Below are 21989 nucleotides of genomic sequence, written 5' to 3'. Positions count from 1 at the left end.
CTCAGTATTAAAATTGCAATCACAAAAGTAGACATCTGGGGGGTCTCACTGTAAAAATCCAAGCTCTGGGGCAGGTGGCCCTCAACTGGTGTTCGGAGTTTTGGGGGATTCTCCCTATCATCCTTTTATGGAATAGTTTCCCAAGACTGGCCACTTAAGTAATTTAAAACTAGACTGAACAAAGCAGTGGTGAATATATTCCAGCGATCAATCCTGCATTGACATGGGGGTGACGGGTTTAGTTAATCTATAATATCAATAATTCATCTGTAAAATGTGTGAGCTGTGGGGCCATTCTCTCATGAAATTTTGGATTCTGCTCTCATTCTTCCTATATTCAACCAGCTAAGCATTTCTGTCTCTAGAGCCGGTGCCTTTTAAAAAATATGTATCACTAAATATTAAAAAGTGTTCATTCATTAAGTCTATATTAGTATCTTGCAGGCACACAGTTTCCTTAGTATCTTAATTAGTATGGAATAATTCATTAGCTAGCATTTTCTTGCTATGCCAGTCACAGACACATCTCACCATCAATGTTAAGAACACACAGCACTTCAGTTGCAAATATTTTTGCTGCATCATTTCTCCTTTAGAAGTAGACATAAGTGGGCACTCACCTTGCAGTTTTCCTTGGGCAGATTGATCCACAATCACAAACAGCTGCATGATTGGAACCAATTGGATTTGTAGCTTGAGACCAAAATAGGTATGCACAATGAGATGGTATGAAGTTGGCTGGAAAATTGAGAAGCTTGCTGGAAAACAAAAGGAAAGAAAAGTCATGTTTCCCTGATTCTTTATTTGTTTTTATCACCTCTTTCTGTTATCATCCAGAAATGTCACAGACAGGAAAACACTAGCCTGCTGAAAGCAACACTTTACATGAGCAGCCCAAGTCACCATCTGCCCTGAAAACTGCAACAGGCAGAGGACCAAAGATCAGATTCTGACAGATCCAATGCTATGAAAACATGGAATATTCAAAGACTATTGTATCAACTTTATAAATGTTACACGTATCATTATGCGCTAGTTAGTGATTGTATTCCTGGCTCAATGGGTGAGCTAAAGGATGCTTCCCACAGGAACTAAAGACACTGGATAATAATTAATGCAAATCCCCAATACCGAAACCTCTGGGCAATAACATCTACTGTTTTGACCTAGTTCAAAAAGTCTTAACAGGCAGAGGACTTGAAACTGTACAAAATGACAGCCCTGATCTGGGAGATATTCTCTCTCACATGAGTCTGTGTCCAGAGACAGGCTTTGTGAGAGGGCCCAAAGCACTCTAAAACAAACCCGAGATTCCATGTGGAAGACGGGTGATTGTCTGGTGAGCCAGACATGCATATAAATTATTCAGAGTTTTAAAGATATGTTTTTTTCTGAAATGCTTTTGTTCTGAATAACTAGTACTTGGCTTTATGAGGGCTGGCTGGTCACTGTTAACCCTATCCTCACTGTCACTGAGACAACAGCAAGTGCTGGACTGAAGTCAGATCTGCTGAGGTGATCACAGTGCATTGCAGGAGTCTGCAGCCAAAGCCCCCATCTGAAGGGAGAGGGTCGTGGGGGATCCTGCCCCAGGAAAGGTGATGGCTAGATGCCTGAGACATAAGTGGGGTGCCCTCCCAGAGAGGGAGAGGGCATGAGAGGCACAGTTAACTCAGGACCGGTGACACAAACCTCTCTTATTTTGCTTTGAAGAACACTGACCACTTAGCTATAATGCCAGCCCCTGCTATATTAACAACCCAGCTACTTATGATGACTGTGTGGGATCAGGAATCAAACAGATCTTTGCTCTGTGGCATGATGGCTCACAGTGCTGAGTTATATGCTACTGTATTAAAAGCTTTTTTTGAAAAATCACATTAAGTAACTTATAGCAATAAGTAAGAGTCTCCCTCCCTATGCCCCCTGCTTAACTACCATTTGTTCCTGTTTCTATTTGAAGATCTCCTTGTTCTTCCCACTTCCTCCATGGGCTGGTTTATTTACTTAAGGGTTTGGTACCTCAGGTGTCACAGTGAATGCTGGGTACAATGAAAGGGACAGCAGTGACAGTGACTCAAAGGGGCAATTCCCACTATCCTTCTGAGAGGAGAATGATGGTGACTCATAAGTTCCTGCCACTGTAATGACGACATATTCCAGTCAGATTCCTGTTTTAAAACCAATTCAATCGAATACAAAATATCTGGAGCAACTAATGGTAAGACCCTGGACAACCCCCAAATAGAGGAGGACTTGCCATTCCAGAATAGACCAATGGTCCATCTAGTTCAGTGTCCTCTCTTGATATTGGCCAGTGCTGGATAGCTCAGGGGAAGATGTTAAATCTACACTGCAGGGAACATTTCTTCTGGACCTCACCCAGTGATCAATGTATGCCCTTAAGTATGGAGACTGAGATTGCTTTCCCCCTTTTATCCTACATCCATAAATCATTGTAAGAATGGATGGTATGTCATATTATATCAAATGGAAGCACTACTCAATTGTACATATTAAAAAGAAGTAGCTCTTCAATAAAAGAAGCATCCCAAAACTGAACTCCCTATTAAACATTCCTTGCTTCTAATTTACAAGTGCTGAACTTAATTGATGCTTGAGTTGAAGTCACATCCAAAGAACAAAAAGAAGAGGTGTTTTTGAAGCTACCCATATATTTTTTAGCATAGGGTTTTCCAGTCACCTGTATTCCCCAGAACTGGGATTCTCAACCTGAGTCACAAACAGGTGTCAGGGGTCGTAACTACCCTGCCCTTCCCATATTGCTAAATGGGAGAGGGGTCCCTCTATGGAAAAGAGTGTCATAATATGGAAAGGTCTGAGAACCATAGCTGTTACTGATTGGGCCTGTGGATATTTATTCCCAGAAACTGAACTGGGTGAATGTTAAACCAGCTCACTGTATGTGCCAGCTGTTCATAAAACACTCAAAACCAGCTGAGCTCTGACACGCTTGGAGCTATTATATATAGGCAATACAGCATTATCAAGCTTGAGTGGAAAAATCAACAGAACAGCCCTTCAAAATAAATAAAGTGGAAGAGCCCTGCCCACTGGTGCCTCTATGATGTTGCCCAGAAGGAGTCATATGCTAAGGTGAGGCTATTTAATATGTGGCCTGTATATTATATTGCTCATTCTGTAGAGTACTTTGATCTGGATCCTTTCTACCAGGCAATTACAAACTTCTTCTTCCATGTGTATCTGTCCTCCCACCCCTCTATCTATGCAACTGAATAGTTTTTGGTAGAGGTGGCAGTGACTGAGAAGAGGTGCTGATCATGGAGCTGGTGACTCTGCAGCGTAAACATTCACAATAAGCAGCGCTAAAAGGATTTACACATTTTTGGGGAGGTTACTTCAGGATCCTCTGTTTACTGATCTCCCACAACAACACTCACAGATTCTGCCTCACTGCAAACTTCTTTCTAGCAAAAGAAGGTTAAATGTGACTCTTTCTAGGCACCATCAGCACTGCTCTGTGCTTCGCCGCAGGGCGTTGTTTGACACAAAGCTCCATACCCCAAATGTAAGCTGATGCCTCCATTGAGCTTTCTACTCTTGTCAGTTCAGCCTCAGAGAGACCTAAGGTCAGTCCCCAAGACCACCAACCTTGAAAGGAGTACTTAAAGGGGAAAAGGAAACAAGAAGAAAAAGATCCTCTTGTTGGAATTTAAGTGATAGATATAAATCAGGAAACTTTTGCCCTCTCCTCACCAGAGTATATGGGTAAAAATTACCCTGGAGTTAAATATGACATTCCTGGTCCCACCCAGAATATATTCTGGCAGTGAAGTTCATTTCTATCTATTTATATGAGACACACACAGATTAAACTATTTGCCCAACATCATATGAGAAGCCTGTGCAGCACTGGGGCTCAGGCCAGTGCCTTAACCACAAAGCCATCCTTCCGTACACAGAGCCACCCTCTGGTGGTTAGGTCACAAATCCCTCCATGTATTTTCTAAAGTCCCCTTCCTCTCAAGCTCTTTACATTCCAATCCAGTTCATTCCAGCACAAACATTCAGGAAATGCCTCTCTGCCTTTATTTCATCAAAGGCTCTAACACATAAAGAGCTTGTTTTTCCCGTAACATCAGATGTGCATTGGAGAGGTGGTCACATTCCTTACCTGTCACATGAGGCAAGTGCACTTCCAGTTCATTCAGCAGCACAGTGCCATCTGATCTGAAAACCAAGATCTGTGTGCAAGCAAAGAGAACATGTTTAAATTACTGCAACTTCATGTACGCAGAGGGAAGCCCACCACGAACATTAACCTTAAAACTTGGGAAACAAGAAGGGATCATGCTACTTTGTGCAGACGAACTCAATATTCTAGTTACAGTTTAAAAAAGAAGCAATCTAATTAGCTAATGAATATTCTGTCTGCCCTAGCATCCAGTACATGTACAAAGCTTTGGGCTTGTTAGACACATTTTTTAATATATACTAAAACAGTTTCTACTAGAGAAAAAATGCTTCAAGAAAGTCACTTATTCTGGATACCAACTTTGCCAAGTGGCTGAAAACATTTGGCACTTGACACCAGTCATGTGTGGGGATTTGCTATAAGCACACACCTTGCCATGTGTTATTTCTTACATAATTGTACAGCATTGATAGAATGATAAGGAAGTGCTTCAGGAAATTCTTAATACAAATTTTAGTATGTACTTTTGGGGACATAACTAGTTTCACAAATGTTACTGTCAAGAGCCAAGAAGACCAGAACTATATGGCAGGAAAGGAGGAGAAAAAACTCAGAGGTCTAGATACTATAATGATGGGAGCATTAGAGATAAATTAGAAAGACAGAACAGAAAAAAATAGATTAGACAAATGGGCAGATTGAGTAAGAGTGAGAATTTCTAATGTCCCCCCTCACTATTAATCTTGAGTGAAATTCAGAAAGTTGAGAAGCTTGGCTTGATCAGTTTTCAAGAGTTTGAATCCTAACTGGAACATCTTAGGTCTGCAAAACTGGACTTAAATCTCAATAAAATAAAATATCAAGGACTTCTTATTTCCAGTCAGACTGGAAATCCCATGAGAGCAGACTCACAATGCTTCCAGCACAGGGCAGAACAAGAAAGAAAGAAAGAAAGAAAGAAAGAAAGAAAGAAAGAAAGAAAGAAAGAAAGAAAGAAAGAAAGAAAGAGTCAAGCAAAAACTTTTAACTCTGAACTTGTTCAGACTGTGCAGTGCCAATCTGCTTTGGGATTTGTACAAACATTTGGCTGTTTTTTATTTTTTCTGTATTCAACCATCCTTACTCAGAATCCTCAGAGAAAGATTATCAAAAGTAAGTAGGGAAAGAGAAATCAGGAAATACATTGAGAGAATACACACATCCAGCAGACACCCACATATCACTTACATTTTTCTTGTGGTCTATTAACAGCACAACAGTCTTCAAACAGGTCTGTTTGTCCGTGGAGCCACAGGGAGACAGCTCTGCCAGGAGGGCGTGAGTGTCATTTATACTTTCCTGCAATCAAAGTGGAAAAAAACATAAATTAGTACAGTCTGATGGTTTGTATAAACCCCACACTGGCTGAGAAGGGGTTAATTGGAGCCTGAGCACTCTATTACCCCCACATTATTACACCTGGAGTATGTGTCAGGCTCAGGGATGAACAGGGCCGGATTTAGGGGCAGGCTACCTGGGTGAGCGCCTGGGGTTCCAGGCTTGGGGTGCTGTTTTTGTTGTACAGATCCTAGCATGCAAATTTATTGTCTTATATGACATGGATAAATCATGCATGTAAATCGTGCATCAAAGTCATGAAATGGGCTACAAATGCAATAAAAAATAAGGTATTCAAAAGTTTAACAAATGGAGGGGGGGCGCCAAAGACGCTCCTTGCCTGGGGTGCCATTTGGTCTAGGCCAGGGGTAAAAGGAAGGAGTTCAGAGTAGCTGGAAGGAGGAGAGAGATGGTCTGGACTTCCATCTCTATGGGAAGGGCCAGATGGGATCCAGGCGAAGGCTATAAGCATACAATTAACTCCTAGGGTGAGCCTTGAAAAAGGAGCAGGACTCCAAGGAGACCGCCATGTGCATAACAGTTCTGCAGGAGAGCGGAGAACTTGGGGAAGCCTAAGATAGACTAAAGTCTGAGGCAGAAGGTGCTTATTTTGTGTTTTGTCTGTTTTACTGGAGGATTCTAGGGAGAAGCCCTGAGACCTTCTGCTCTGGAAATAAACTGAGACTGAAGAAGAGCCCAGGTGAGGTGGAAGGCATTATATTTGCTACCATTATTTTGTCAGACATTTTTTGGGACATTCATACTTCAGAAGGGATGGAACTATAGTGTGACCTGTCTGGAAGGCCAAGTCACCACCAGACCAGACCACTAATGTCCCAAGGAAGAGAGCTAGGTGGAGTTGCTGAAATGTTGTTTCATGCCACACAGGAGCATTCCGGGACAGTGAGTCTATGACACAGAGGCAGCTCTTCCATACCCTGAGCTGATTTCTATCACAGAGGACTGAAATAATCTGTTAAACTAACAAACACTGTAGAGCTTTACGTTTGATAACTTTCTTTCTAGCACTACCACCGGAACTAGGACTTCCTTTCAAAGCTCCAGTGGCAAGCATTCAAGTGTTGGTAAGTCAGATCCTTGTTCTCTGGAGCAATGGGGACCAGGTACTTCAGGGACAAAGGGATGACATAACTCACTGTGCTCTCCTCCACCCCCCAATTGACTCAATATTACCCGAACACAAGCATAGGTGTATTACAGATTAGGTAGGACATTTCCAACCCTCATTTCAGATCTATTTGGCAGAGCTGAGTCCTTGAAGTTGCAGGTCCAGTCATCTGTTCACTAGCATCAGTGTGCTCCTCTGGACTCTTATAAGTGAGAATGGGTTGCGTACCATAAACCTGTTCCATAATCATCATGAAATTGGAAACGACTAAGGCAGTCAGAGTGTAGCAGGTGAGCACAAACCCTCACTACCAGATCAATGGACACTGGGGATCATGACTCACTTTGAATTCTCTAGTATAGACTCTACAGTGTCCTCCGACCCGAGCCTCAAAAAGTATAATGAAACAGTGATCTACAGCCACTAAATCAGAAGGCAGATGCATCTATATTTGCTATCTGAGGGAAGAGACCTTTAATACATGATACCTTGGACAGCACATAGTAGCAGTCTCCATGGAAGGTGTATTTCTTCCCATCAAAGGTGGTGATGTGAGCACCTCCTTCCACTAAGCATGAGGCTGGACAGGATAAGTGCTTGCACACCCACCTGCCTGAATCACAGGTGCTATAAACACAAATAAATAAGGAATAAAAAATGGGGTTAGTGTCAGAGGGACTGAAAGCACTGAAAAACATCTGTATACAGGTTTCAGAGTAACAGCCGTGTTAGTCTGTATCCGCAAAAAGAAGAACAGGAGTACTTGTGGCACCTTAGAGACTAACAAATTTATTAGAGCATAAGCTTTCGTGGACTACAGCCCACTTCTTTTGTTAGTCTCTAAGGTGCCACAAGTACATCTGTATACAGAGCACCACTGGGTCAGGACAAAGTACCCCTAGGTGCTTTGAAAATTTGTCATTGGCTGCTTATTTAAAACTCTCCTCTTCCACATATTACAGACTCAAGATGCCATAAAATTGGTTCACTGTAGCATCTTGATATTGCAACACATGGAAAGGCACCATGACTTTTGCAGCAGGACATATACAAATAGGTAACAACTCTGCTGACAGACCCATGCACAGTCATTCTGAGAGCGGTTTAGAGTGAATTGTAATCCTTACCATTCTTCACATTCATTGGTGATAGTTTGCCCAGGTGAATACAGGGATCCATGCTGTTTGCAGTGACATTGGTTAACAGACACACAGCCTTTCCCATTGATGTCATCATACACCGTTCCTACAAAACACAACCGTAGGCTCTCATAGTTCATGTCAAAATACCAGCACCAACCAACCTAGGAAAAACTCTGGGAGCAGGCACACTCTCAACCAGACCCAAAATTAATGGTAATTGAAGATATCAAAAGGGGATTCGGCCACAGAGCTTCCACTGTTTTTAATGTTTACGTTAATATTTTTAATGGAAGTTGTGTGGCTAAATCCCCTGTGTCACTTTGAAAATCTCAACTTAAATCTGCACATTCTAAATGGTTGGATTTCAAATTCACCTAAACTATTGTTGTGCTATCACTGTGAAGGTATTTTCCAAGGTTGGCAACAGGTCTTGAATATTACATTTGAGCTCAATGTCACATATTATTGTATTATGTAGATAATATATATGTAATTATGCCCCTTCTCAGGGTTACCTACGGGGTCTGAAACTCTACATCTAAAAACATACATGTCTACTGCTTAACCCAAAGGACCAACTCTCAGTTCAGAGGTGGTAACAGTCTCATAAACCACATGCCTAGCCACAAACAGAAATAAAGAGCCTAACTAGGTTAGTGTGAGTTAAATAAAGCCAAGCTAATGCATTACTTTTGTAAACATGCTAGAATTTTATTAATTTACCAGGACAAATTTACTCCACTGGTAAAATGTATTCATTTCTAAAATGTAACTTGCTTTATACTGAATATTTCAGTCCTGAACTCCTTGCAGAGTTTTTTTTAGTGAAGGTAAAGTATAGATAATACAGCCTTTTTCAGATACATTCTGGAGTATATGAAGAGACTTGAATCCAAACCTATTGTCTCAGATAGGACTGAGAGGGACACTTACCTTCAGGGCAGAAGCAGCCATCCATGAAGTGTTCCTCACAAAGGCTGCTGATCTCCAAATGGGAACAAGTGCTTATGCATGGTGAGCTGCTTTCCTGGTAGATCATGTTTCCAGGGCACGTCTTAGCTAAAATAATGAAAGAAAAAGATCAGTGACTTGAATATAAACTCTGCATTCCACAGAAACCAAAGAGCATATATCGGCTCCAATGAAATCAGTGGAATTGACTCAATTGGCTGCAATTTGGCCAAATGTATTTATTGTATTTAATTTCTGAACCGCTTTTTTTCTTCTCTACATTCTTTTCTTGCTTCTTGAACAGAAGACAGTGATCCTAATCATGCTTCCACTGTAATTAACGACAAAAAATCCCACTACTTTCACTGGGAGCAGGATCAAACCATACAGCTTTCAGTTGGAACATAATTTCTACTTCCAATAAATGTCCTTAATAACAAAGACAAGGGAGGGGAAAACAGGAAATATACAAGCTGAGCAGTTTTAAATATTTCACCCAGGATGAACTGATTGCTCTGCCAAGTTTGGGAAGGTACTTACGGCAAAACTCTTCTGTCCTCCAGTTTCCAGGCCGGCCACCAGCATGGGAGCATTGGCGAGAGTACTCAGAGATGGTGCTGCAAAGGCAGAAGGAATCCTCAGCTCCCTGGCAGGCACACTTATCCTGCATACAGGCTTGAACATACATCTCCAGGTTCAGACGGGACTCACAGTCAGCGAATACTGAAGAAGTCAGCAGACTCAGACACTCATCACGCTAAGGAGGTGGGGGGAAAAAAATAAAAGGTTAAAAGGCATCCCTGGCACCCGAGTTTCTAGAGAGGTTCCTTTGTGCTAAAATGGTGCTTGGCTTCTGGACATCACTAATGGTTGAGGGATGAGTCCAAGTCTTAGGTTATCTCTGGATAATTCTGTGTCAGAAATAGCACATGTGCAACTAAGATCTTCCATCAGTTCTGCTCCTCCTTTTAGAAGGCATAACAACGTTAATGCCTTTGGAGTTAGTTAGGGACATGGTATGTGCCTTGGAAAGTTCCAGGCTCTTACCCATCTCCACGCTCAGTGGTCTCCCCATATTGCAGGAATGTCTCCACCTGCCAGCTAAGTAAAGTTGACCACTATGATTACTCACATGCTGATTACAGGTTGTGACAGTCTGTGTTTCATCAGGGTCCTCACATACTGTGTTGGGTTTGTTAATCTTTTGCATATTTCCAAATGTGATCGGATTGAAGGTCATGTCTATGAGGAAGATGTAAAAAAGTCTTGATAAACACAGCAAACTTAATACATATCTGATTCCTGGCACTTTAGTGATCAAGCAAACTGTTTATTATATATCAGGCCCTGTACTGACTATTTTAATACTATTAAGAAAATCCATTTCAGATGGACATGAAAAGCTTACTAGTATTCCAACAAGTGAGTAAATCTACACCAAGAGTTCTCAAATGGGGGTCGGGACCCCTCAGGGGGTCGCAAGGTTATTATATGGGGGGGGTCACGAGCTGTCAGCCTCCACCCAGCTTTGTCTCCAGCATTTATAATAGTGTTAAATATATTTAAAAGTGTTTTTAATTTATAAGGGGGGTTGCACTCAGAGGCTTGCTATGTGAAAGGAGTCACCTGTACAAAAGTTTGAGAACCACTGGCCTATACCAACAGAGACTCCACAGAATCAGCTGATTCACTTGAAATATAGTACACCATTAATAATTTATCTCGTATCTCTTAACAATCGCTGGAAAATATCCGATGGAATTTAAGTTCCTGTACTGTAAATCCTACCTTTGCCGTCTTAGATGCTTCCACATACAATATCTATACACCTGCTTTACATGGTATCTATATATACTGTCAGACCACTTACCGTTAGAGATAAATTCATTGTAGAGCTGCTGTCCATTGTAATCCCCACAAAGACCACATGTATGGTTGTTAAACTTGGCATCCAGCTCCAACTAAATAATGAAAACAAAACCAGAAAGAAAATCAGCTGTAGCACTAAAGAAAGAAAAACATTCCCAACAAGAATAAATTCATTAGCAGGGGACGTTAATAGAGGAAAGATAGTGAATGCCTCTCCATTGTACATTAGGTTTTAGTACATCTAACATAATAGTAACACAGTTCAATGCAAACAATTACCAGGGGAAAATAAAAACATATCATGGAAGAATGTGAGAAGTTACTATACTGTGACGGTGCCTCTTTTAACCAAAATATTAGCTGTTTCTCATTCCCGTCTCATCTACTCTTGAGAGTGAAGGAAAGTTCATTTCTATGCCTAACTCCAGTCACATAATGGACAAAGGAACCTTCTCACCTGAGAATAAACTATCTCCATTCCCAGTTGGAAGAGGCTGCTTAACACAATGACTCTGTTCAGCCTATGCTAATTTGTTAAAACCGAATAGTAGCAAAAGTAAAGTTCAGTGTCATACATACCATCAGTGAATCTTCACGGTTCCACATTAGAACCAGGCCCGCTCTTGCATAGACTTTAGTGTAGATTTCACTGTTCTCAATCAGCAAACCGGAGCTATAGTATGGTGTTGTTACACTGAGAAGAAGACAGTCAAAGATTTTGTATTAGATCTAATGTAGAAAACAGAAAGGAGTAAACTGAATGTCTTAGGCATTGCAAGAGGAACATCAGAGTGCATGGAAGAACCAGGCTCTGCAAATTACACTTTTCTGGCCTCCATCTCTGAGTCCCACACAGCTGTCCTCTGTTGTACAGGACAGACTCTGTTTAGCAGGGAATTAAATCCCCTTCCTCTCAGATACTTGCTGAGGTAAGTCATATTTTGTTTGACCTAGTTTAAATTGCTCTAATCAGCATTCATTTCAGTTGGTCACAGAAATCCAGTTCAGATTCTTCCTATTTCAAGGAAGTTTTGAAGACTTCTCTGTCTGATGCTTACACAGACTTTATTAGATAACACTTATCTCTGTGGCCATCACATGTAAAATTTCAGACTTGACATTTTGGTTTCATCTGGAATTTACCTTGATAAGGCAAGGTAATCTCAGAACCACGGGCTCCTTAAAGGGATAGATTCTCTATCTCAGGTTAGGAAAGAAGGCAAAATGCCAGTGAAGAAGTGTGATTCAAGCAGTAAAAGCAAAAAACAAAGGACCTGAACCTGGGAGAGCGAATATTCACTGCTTACCCATGATTGAGGTTCACATAGCAAATGATTGAGGGCACAAGAAACTGAATAGTGTCTTTCATTTTCCAAAAATCATATACTATTTCAGGAGACTGGATATCCCCTTTAAATAACCTTTATTTTTTGAGAGAATGGCCTAATGATTTGGGATGGGAACAATGTAGACATGGGGCCTGATGGTCAACATAAGTGGAAGAAAAATGTGGGGAGAAAAGAGCTTGTTAAAAACATCAACATTCAATAATCTAATTTTAAGAGACGAATCATTAATAGAATCAGCAGAGGTCATTAATTTGACCCAAGTATCTCAAACAGGATTGAACAAAAATGCTGCTGACTGATAAAAAGCTGATCCACTGAATATCCACCCTTATGTTCACTGTGTACATGAGCCACAATGCAGAACTTGGTTAGGTGATAAAAGCATTCCCGCAAACAGCTTCTTACAATAAAACCTAAATAGCTCAATACTTGACCAAACAGAATTAGTTACAGTGGAATCCAGCCAAACCGATGAATAGCTATTTCCTTCTCTACACAGTTCTCAGAGCAAATGCTATTGCTAGTTTAATGGTGTGTGCCCAGGCATACATCCCCTCTCATAATTTCTTTCCTAGCCTTTCAGAAGGGTATTTTAAGTCTTAATTTCTTGGTGCCAGAGCTTTTCTAACTACTCATCTTGCACATTTCTAATGCATGCAATAACATTAGCTAGGGTCTAGACACCAAATAGAAACTCACAAACTAACATTCCTACCACAAGCTACAGGTCACATCATGAACATTGGAGCATGAACATTTTTTAAAGAGAATTGTAAAACACTAGGCAGCTACTTGAGAGCATGGAGTCTTCTGGGATGGAGGTTTTCTAATGCTGACTCTAAGTTAGGGAATCAGAACAGAGGAGTTTTGTAGCATTTATGGAACCAACACTGTAGCACGAAGCCTTGACATAAATAACTGTTCTTTCTTCTATTCTGATTTCCACCTTTGTACATTTTATTTCTTTCATTCTTTGATTTTATAATTGTTTCTTTTCTTATCTTATACAGGGTACCTGTAAAGTAGTAAAAATCCAATTCTGAAGATTGCCTGTGTGGAACATGCAACTATATGCCGATACTGGAGTTTGCAATGGGGACCCACACTTACTAGGATGGCTATGAGTATCTGCTATGGGATGGTGTTTGGCTTGCCTGTGTGTATCAGCTATGCCATTGAGATGAATAGAAGTGGCATTTCAAAAATCTTTATCTGCTCTATGGAGCCCAAAATTCTGTGGCAATCCACAGAAGAACTAGAAAGTCTTAGGGTATGTCGACACTAGAAATGTAATATAAACTAGTAATTACTGCGGTGGTACATGTCCACACTACCCTCCTTGGGTCGGTAGTGCACATCCTCATCAGGAGTGCTCTACCAGGAGAGTCCTCTCAGCTCCACTGGGAGCACCCTGCTGGGACCCTGGTTGCCCCACAAGCTCCCAGGTTCCCAGTGAACTGCCTCCTCTTCACTCCCCCTTCCCCGCTGGGAGCTGTGGGAAGCTGCCTAGGGCTTCTTGCCCTCTGGGAGCGGGGAACAGTTGCCCCAGCTTTTTGGCATCCCCACCTCACTCCCCGCTGGGAGCCAGGCAGCCTTGTCAATTTGAAATTTGAAAGGGCGCCAGGATTTCTTGCTGTGGCTCCCAGCTAGCAGCAGGGTCCAAAACCACCAGGGCTTCTCGCTGTAGTGCAGACACTGACATAATTAGATTGACATAAGCTGCCTTATGTCGACCTAACTGTGGTGTAGATGAGCCCTTAGAGACTCACTCTTTCCAGCACTCTGCTGATTGATATCTCAGGACCCCTTCCAAGCTGCAGAAGTACTACCAGCAGTGAAGGACTAAGTCCGAGTGCTGAACTCAGAACCAGCCTGTCTCCCCTAGGCAGAGCATGGTCATCAAATCATTCAATATTATGATATAACTTGAAGAAAAGATGTCACCAAATCACCAAATCACCAGCTATCTGATTACCATAATATCCAGTATTAATTTTGTGTTGGTAGTCAATGGATTGGGTCCTCCCCAGCCACTTTTTAAAATTCTATAGCTTTCATTGCATTGGCATGTAGTGATATTTTATATGCCACTGGGACATGTGCCAAGGGTATGGGTTTAAAGAGTATGAAATTCTATAGAACACTGAATCCTATACACAGTGAAAACCTGTTCCACGAGTCTTCTTTTATTAGGGTTTTATTGTTTTATGAACAATACATAGGAGAAGAATAGGTTCAGTGCATGGGAAAGCAATCTTTAAAGGACCCCTAAAAAGCTGCTTGTGAATTTCTTTTAACACTTTGGTGCACAACTAGGCAATCTCTCATTTTTGGCAGTAATATATGTCAAAAGACTTCATGATATTTCTGGATATCGTCTGGCTTGGTGCCTGGAAAATAGAACATTATTTTCTATTCCTTAGTAGGCATTCACTGGACTGGGTTTGACAGTTTTTAATAAAACCTGTCAAGTATCAGAGGGGTAGCCATGTTAGTCTGGATCTGTAAAAGCAGCAAAGAGTCCTGTGGCACCTTATAGACTAACAGACGTATTGGGGCATGAGCTTTCGTGGGTGAATACCCACCATGCATCCAACGAAGTGAGTATTCACCCACGAAAGCTCACGCTCCAGTACGTCTGTTAGTCTATAAGGTGCCACAGGACTCTTTGCTGCTTTTAATAAAACCTGGGCTCTAGTTAGAGGCAGCAATGACAACAGAAGGGTACATATTTGTTTGATCATGTTAAAATCTGTTAAACCTGATCCAGGTTCTGGCACCCTTACTCCAGTACCTTACCTAGCAAGCGTCTCATTCGCTTCAGTGGGTCTATTCGGAATATTGTGTTCCTTCCCCAGAATTTCTTTTGCCTGGTGAAAGGCTCACAATAGATATCTTAATGCTACATACTGTACAGTTCTGTTTGTCTATGGAAGCATCTTACTGGACATTTCTTTGAAGAATTATAATACTCGAAGAACTCACATTTGCTCATTCACGACAACCGCATTTTGGGTGAGGTAGATTACAACATCCTTTATGGTTATCAGGACATATTGGATGTCAGGGTGTCGATTTTCATTCACAGCACGCTGGACGTGGACTGAGAACTCCTGGTAAGACTCTCGGCAGTCAGAAGCAAAGTTGTAATCACAGAGTCCAGGGAACTGGTAGAAGTCGCCATCAAAAGTTTTGAAATGATTGTTCCCCCAGGTACTGCAGACATAGTGGCCATGGTTTTGGCTTCTGCCTGTTAAGTTATGGAGAAGGGATGAAGAAAGTGAAATAAAGTAGCTAGCACCCATTGATAATAAGCAATATTACACAGCAAGGCAGCTAAGGAATGATACTTAAATGATTCAGCTATGGCATACTACTAGGTTTACACAAGAAGATAATCTGCTATGTATACAGAACAAGCCATTTATAAATATATACTCAACAATTTGCCAAAACACCAAATCCCCAGTGTCTGCATAATAAACAGACGATATGTGCATCTCTCTGGCTGAGAGTCATGCATTTTTACATGCAGCTGGGGCCTGGATACCTCTTGGAGTTCTGACTGCATGTGTGATGGATGAGAGCACTTGCCTGCTGAAACTGAGAAGTAGAAACGGGCACAATTGGTTGCACATAGTTTATTCACTGAAAAAAAGCAGTTGCAGTAAGCCCTAAACTATTTCTGAATTTGAATAAAATTGCCAAATAGGTTTGTCTCAAATAATTTAGGGGGGTTCTATTCACAAAGGGACTCAGGCTCCATTCACAGACGAAGAAATGGTGGCCGCTCCTTTATACCTTAGAACCCTTAGTGGTTAGGGCACTCCCCTGAGATGTAGGAAACCTGGGTTCAATCTCCCCCATCTGCCTAATGTAGTGCAGGGACTTGAACTTGGGTATCCCACATTGCCAGAGTCTGCCATAACCAGACTATAGAGTCATTGTCATACACTCTCTCTCTGGCCCATTGACTAGTCAAGTATTTTATACAAAATGGAATAGCTTTAAAAGGAGAAACTGAGAGACACCCCTCCCAGAGTAGCTGATGGCCTAGCGGTTAGGGCACAGGCCAGGCAAGTGCCCTAACCACTGGGCTAAAGGAGGCTCCTCTTTGGCCTTTTTATGACCCTAACCCCTTAATTTCCCTTGCTTGTTATTGTTAAAATGTCCAAAAATGAAAACGAATGCTCTGTTCAACTTAAAAGAAATTTTGGTTGACTTTTTTGATTCACTGAATTTTTTCAGAATTTGACATTTTATTTGACCCAAAGCAATTTTGTTATTTATTTATTTTTCAGAACCGCGAGTGAACAAAATAAATCAGTTATTTTCCCAGCTGTACTAAGGAGCTTTAACACTCCTGTCATATGACACTCCCATACCATTAATGTAGGCTCAGGCCAGGATGGCAAGTGTATTAATGTATTCTAAATAATTTTGTCACTTTTCCAATTTTTTTTGCAAGATACTTTCTTTATATGAATTAATCCCTTATGTAATCCAAATTCCAAGTGTGAATTCATTATTTCCATTAGAAATAGTGACTTGGGGTACCATCGATATTCACAACAACTCAAGATAAGACAACAACTAAACTATGTCAGGAAAGTAAGAAGAAAGCAGTAGCAACCAAATGTTTGGAGGTCTCAAACTCATTCCACCACCATTTGGCCACAACAGTAACTGACACAAATTTAGCACAACTTACATTCTCAAAACTGGAATTGCAGGGATTGTTGTAGATTAGGTTTGAGGTTCATTGTCAGAGCTATGTGTGGTAAGGGAAGCAGCCAAGCAAGTATCAGCACCCCTCACACTCATAAACACTAAATTAACTCTCAATTTTTAAATTGAGTGAACAAAACCATAGGTCCCCTTGAACAATTCATATTTAAAGGCATCAAGACACACTGTATGTAATACACACAACAGAGCATCATATTTACAGCTCTTGGGTCTACTTTGATGCTCACTTTCTCCAAAGATCTATATGTAACACTGACAGACCCTGGTTGACAGCGGGCGCGATCGAACCTGGGGCCTTTGGAGCTTAGTGCATGAGCCTCTACCACATGAGCTAAAAGCCAACTACCTGTTAGCTAAGGCTGTGGAGCAGACTCAATCTCTCTCTCTTTAAGTGGTCTCAGTGCCACTAGATGGGACACAACACCACACCCAGGAGGTGTGTGGGTTACATATAGATATTGTTTGCTTTGGGAGAAGTTCAGGGATCATGTAGATCTCCTAATTTCTCTACTTTCTACTCCATCCAAACAAATCCTTGTGTTGCAGCATCGCCCTCTTCATTTAAGGAAGGGTTCACATCCATCCTTCCAAAGCCCATCACTGCTGATTCTTGCATCCACTAGAGAGTGAGACTGGAAAGTGATCCGATGTGTTCCCTTCTTCCCAATTACTAACATCAGGTGCTCTCCTAGCCATAGTGTATTCAAGAAGGGACCAATCCCAGGATCCAACCCCCTGATCACCTGCACAGGAATGCATCACCCATCTGTACCAAAATATTTGCTATTTTTCAATAATACATATTTATCCTAACACCTCAAGCTAATTAAATTGGAGACTCATTCTTTTAGAAAGGTAGAGTAAGAAATTATGGACTAGGATTGCTGAAGTAATAGGTTAAAAAATGATCTAGTCCAAGTGTTAACAATATATACATCTTTTGGACAAGAAAGCTATTTCTGAATACTGCTATTTCTGAATAGCCAAATGCCGAGTTTTCCTTATGACACTCACCCCCTTTCCCTGTTGCTATTGCTCGGTACCTGCCAAACTCCTGCAAACCTTCATGCTAGGCAACTGTTACTTCATCACATACATCAAGCTAGAGACCAACATAATGGATTCAGCCAGCCACGGAGCTCAGAAAGAAAATTATAGAATCTTCCTCCAAAAGAAGCCGCATCTATTTCAGCTCATACATTTGGTCTCAGCATTTGAATGTTAAAAATGAAGGGAGGATATTTGATATCATAATATTCCCTTTAATTATTTCATCGCATGTTTAGCTTTTTCTTAACTGCACTAGTTAAATCTTTCCACCCCTTTCCAGGGGGAAATTCCTCACCATCCCATTTCTAGTTCTTACCTTTCTTAATTTCGTTCGCACAGGAAAGAGCCAGCCACAGTGCAAAAACGCTGGCAATTCTTAGCCCCATGGTGGCTAAGCTGGCTGCACTGAGAACGTCTTCCGAACACCTCTCTTTATATAAGGCCTTTTGGTACAATTAATGCCATCACAGGGGAGGACATGTAAAGTGAGAAGGAGGAGTAGGAAGAACACAAAATGGGTGCAATGTTTACTGAGATAAGAAAGTAAACAGATAGGTTTTTTTCATAGCAAAATTGGGAATCCGGCATACAGGATGCAGTACAATATTGATTCAGTTATCATGCAACTGGAATTTTATTGTCTTTTTATATTTTTAGCTCATCTAAGCTTAACCCACAATAACCCTTGGCAATGGAGAGTAAACATTTTGGGGGCAGTCAAACAACAAGGGAATCCCTTAAATGAAGCTTAACCTGGAATATCCTCAGGTGTCTGCTTTGAAACCAAGAGTTTTTAATTTTGCATTATTGCTCAGAGGTATTTATGTACAGATTAAATAATGTTTGTAAAGCACCTTGAAGATGATATTGGCACTTGTGGGTCGGGCCCACCAAATTCACAGTCCATTTTGGTCAATTTTATGTTCATAGGATTTTAAAAATCGCACATTTCATGATTACAGTTATTTAAACCTGAAATGTACAGTGTTGTAATTGTAGGGGTCCTGACCCAAAAAGGAGTTCTGTGTGGAGTTGCAAGGTTATTATACAAGGAGTTGTGGAACTGCTGGTACCCTTACTTCTGCACTACTACTGGTGGCGGCGCTGCCTTAAGAGTTGGGCAGCTGGAGAGCAGCGACTGCTGTCTGGGAGCCATGCTCTGAAGGCAGAGCCACCATCATCAGCAGCACAGAATGAAGGATGGCATGGTATGGTGGTATTGTCACCCTTACTTCTGGGCTGCTGCTGGTGGGGCGCTGCCTTCAGAGCTGGGTGCCAGGCCAACAACCGCCGCTCTCTGGCCGCCCAGCTCTGAAGGCAGCACAGAAGTAAGGGTGGCAATACCAAGCCCCCTGCAGCTCCCTTTCTGGTCTGGTCCCCAATCTGAGATATGTTGGTCTCCCCCCCTGAAATCTGTATAATATAGGGTAAAAGCACACAAAAGACCAGATTTCACAGGGGTCAGGGCTGGCTCCAGATTTTTTGCCACCCCAAGCGGCGAAGGGGAAAAAAAAAAACGACTGAGCTGCCACAGAAGAGGAAGAGAGGGAGTGAGGGACCCACCGCTGAATTGCCGCCGAAGATCCGGATGTGCCGCCCCAACAACAGACGGATTGCCGCCCCTTTCTATTGGCCGCCCCAGGCACCTGCTTCCTTCGCTGGTGCCTGGAGCCGGCCCTGACACGGGGAGACCAGATTTCACAGTCCATGACGTGTTTTTCATGGTCTTGAATTTGGTAGGGCCCTACTTATGGGCTAAATGTTATTATATTTTATCTGTTGCAAAATTACAGTGCAATTAACTCTTGGGATTTCTGTTCTGGGACTCATACAGTGCTAGATCCTCAGATGGTATAAATCACTGAAATACACCTACTGAAGATCTAGCCCATAAAGTATATTGTATTGAAAAGTATTTAAAATCTCTGGGGGTGCTCTCATGCAACTTCAGGTACTCAATACCAAAGACAGGGTCCACAAAACATCTCTGCAGTGCTACAAAGTCCACCAAAAGTTTATGGAGGGTCTCATAAAGCAAACACCACTATTTTAGGCTTTAAGTAAAGAAGGAAGAAGTTGTAGTCCACACCCATCAGCATTAAACCTAGACAATGCAGGTTTTCACATAGAATGCCACCTGCACTATTTATTTTTGTCATAAATAAATTGCTTACGTGCTGCTTTACTGATAATCTATCACTCCCTCTTATTCCCCTAGCCCCCAGGCCGGCTGTTCAAAAGACTGCAGCCTGAAAAAGGCTATCATGCTGGCTGTGCTCAGTACAGTCACAGGAGAGAAAAAGGGGGGATTCTTGTGTGAGTTACAAAAACTGAAGTTAGTTCATAGCATTGCTACGGAAATAACTGCTTTCTACATGCATTTTCTTCTCTCTCTCTCAACTGTTCCTCATCACAAAAAGTTTCCCTATAACCTTCCTTAACAGGGAAAAGACACCTTCTCATTTCAGTATGTCTTTAACACTACTGCTTCTCAGCACTCACAGGCTCCTCCTAGTCCATTCCCTTTATAGTCCCAAGCAAGAGTTTCTCCTTGCAGTTCCTCTACTTAAACCTCTAATCCTCAGCAGGTCATTCTTTGTCTCCCTCTAGTTGCTCCAATAGAACTTTTAAATCTTTCAAAACAGCCAGGGAAACCAGACTGTCTTTAAAAAAGTGTCTCAAAAGAGAAGGAATAAATAAAAAAAAAAGTCAAGAGTGAGTTTTGGAATAGAATATTCAAGTAAAGAGGATATAGATCTTTAGAATAAGTGTTCCATTTTTAGTCTTTTCCCTGACTGGCATCAGATATAATAAATCTTCAAAAATGGCAATAGTGTCCTGTGTTTTGTCCTGGGTTCAAGAAACTTTCACTCAAGTGCACAGCAGAGACAAAATTAAATATGAACTCTCTAAGAAAAGGAACATTTGGGGCTCTTGGAGGACTTTAATAACTTTAAGAGAGACATGTTGTTTGGTTCCTCAGCAACCTAAGTATAACATACTTTATACCTGGTGCTTGGGCTTTACTGGTATGTATACTACTCACCACCAAATAAAAGCAGGCAGTGTTGTCACACCCTAATAGAAGGGAACCAAGAGTGATCAGGGATCTGTCCCCTGATGTCAAAGAGAAGGATCACACTGAAGAGAAAAATCACATCCAGTCTCTTCGCACCTTCTCTTTCCCAGCCACAACTCAGCTCACAATATATTATTGAAAATACTGAAAATACTATTAGGTGGTGGCAAAAGGATGTTTTGAGTTGTTTTTTAAATAAATCATTACATGTTCCATAATAGATCTTTAGTACTTCGAGAAACTTCAGTTTGGCTTTTGACTATATCATAGTAATGACATTACATTGTTCAGATTTCAAATTTTAAACAATTTTCATTACTGTTAACAGGAGTGACAAGATTCCCAGTGATGGACATAAACTGAATATGCTGCCAGAGCATCTTAAGCTCCTTGCCAGAGTTTGATCCCGGTGGTGCTCAATCTGCACCTTTAGGGATTTGCCGTGATGATGATGATGATGATGGGTGGATGGATGGATGGATGAGTTTAGCAAATAATGAGTTCAATCAGAAATCTGTCATGTAAATACACCAACTCTCAGGCCTCACCCAACCCGCCCTCGGGGGATCTTACTACTATTTTTTTTAAAGTGAATTCAGTGCTGTACTGGTGAAAAGCTCCAATGACAGCATCAACATCAATGTACTTGGGACAATACCTGTGGGTTTCCAGGAGGATGATGCTGTGGAAATCAATTCTCCTTTGCCTCTGCCCATTAGCCAACCAGCCATTCCCATACCTAAATCACATAGAAGCCTGAGCATACAGAGACCACATAGAGTGAATCCTTCAGGATGGGTCACTACATTGCCTGAAGACACTCTTCTCCCCCTCTCATATTTTGACCAAGTAGATCTGGTTTTCCGCCAACTCATATTTTGACCCAGTAGATCTGGTTTTCCCGATCTTCTATCCTCTGTTTGTGAACTATTGGAAGGAAGGATATTATTGTTTGTGTTTGAGAGTGGAGAGGTGAGAAGGAGTTTGTACTTCTTTGAAGAAGCTATTTTGGTGATATCGTTCAGTATGGAGTTGGGGAAAATGCAAACAGAGTCTGCAAATGTAAGCTCTTATTTTCAGGTTGGGTTTTACCTTCGATACTATTTTCAGTATCAAA

General features: G+C 41.4%; 1 protein-coding gene across 1 annotated transcript in view; it reads right to left on the bottom strand.

The window, feature by feature from the left end:
• MUC2 (mucin 2, oligomeric mucus/gel-forming) overlaps nt 1-18179 on the bottom strand; it is a 58345-nt gene extending 40166 nt beyond the window's left edge. Inside the window, exons 1-13 of the mRNA XM_054026136.1 lie at nt 18110-18179; nt 17255-17257; nt 14980-15244; nt 11225-11339; nt 10647-10737; nt 9909-10018; nt 9317-9533; nt 8759-8884; nt 7811-7928; nt 7172-7310; nt 5405-5515; nt 4157-4226; nt 621-758 (exon numbers count right to left, since the gene is read on the bottom strand). Coding sequence (XP_053882111.1) covers nt 621-758; nt 4157-4226; nt 5405-5515; nt 7172-7310; nt 7811-7928; nt 8759-8884; nt 9317-9533; nt 9909-10018; nt 10647-10737; nt 11225-11339; nt 14980-15244; nt 17255-17257; nt 18110-18179 — 1573 coding nt within the window. The remainder of the gene's footprint in view (nt 1-620; nt 759-4156; nt 4227-5404; nt 5516-7171; nt 7311-7810; nt 7929-8758; nt 8885-9316; nt 9534-9908; nt 10019-10646; nt 10738-11224; nt 11340-14979; nt 15245-17254; nt 17258-18109) is intronic.
• Between the last annotated feature and the right edge of the window lie 3810 nt (nt 18180-21989).

The sequence above is a fragment of the Malaclemys terrapin genome, chromosome 4, assembly GCF_027887155.1.
Source record: "Malaclemys terrapin pileata isolate rMalTer1 chromosome 4, rMalTer1.hap1, whole genome shotgun sequence".
Taxonomy (NCBI): domain Eukaryota; kingdom Metazoa; phylum Chordata; order Testudines; family Emydidae; genus Malaclemys; species Malaclemys terrapin.
The sequence above is the reverse complement of the archived record's forward strand: the minus strand, read 5'-3'. Positions and strand labels throughout refer to the sequence as shown.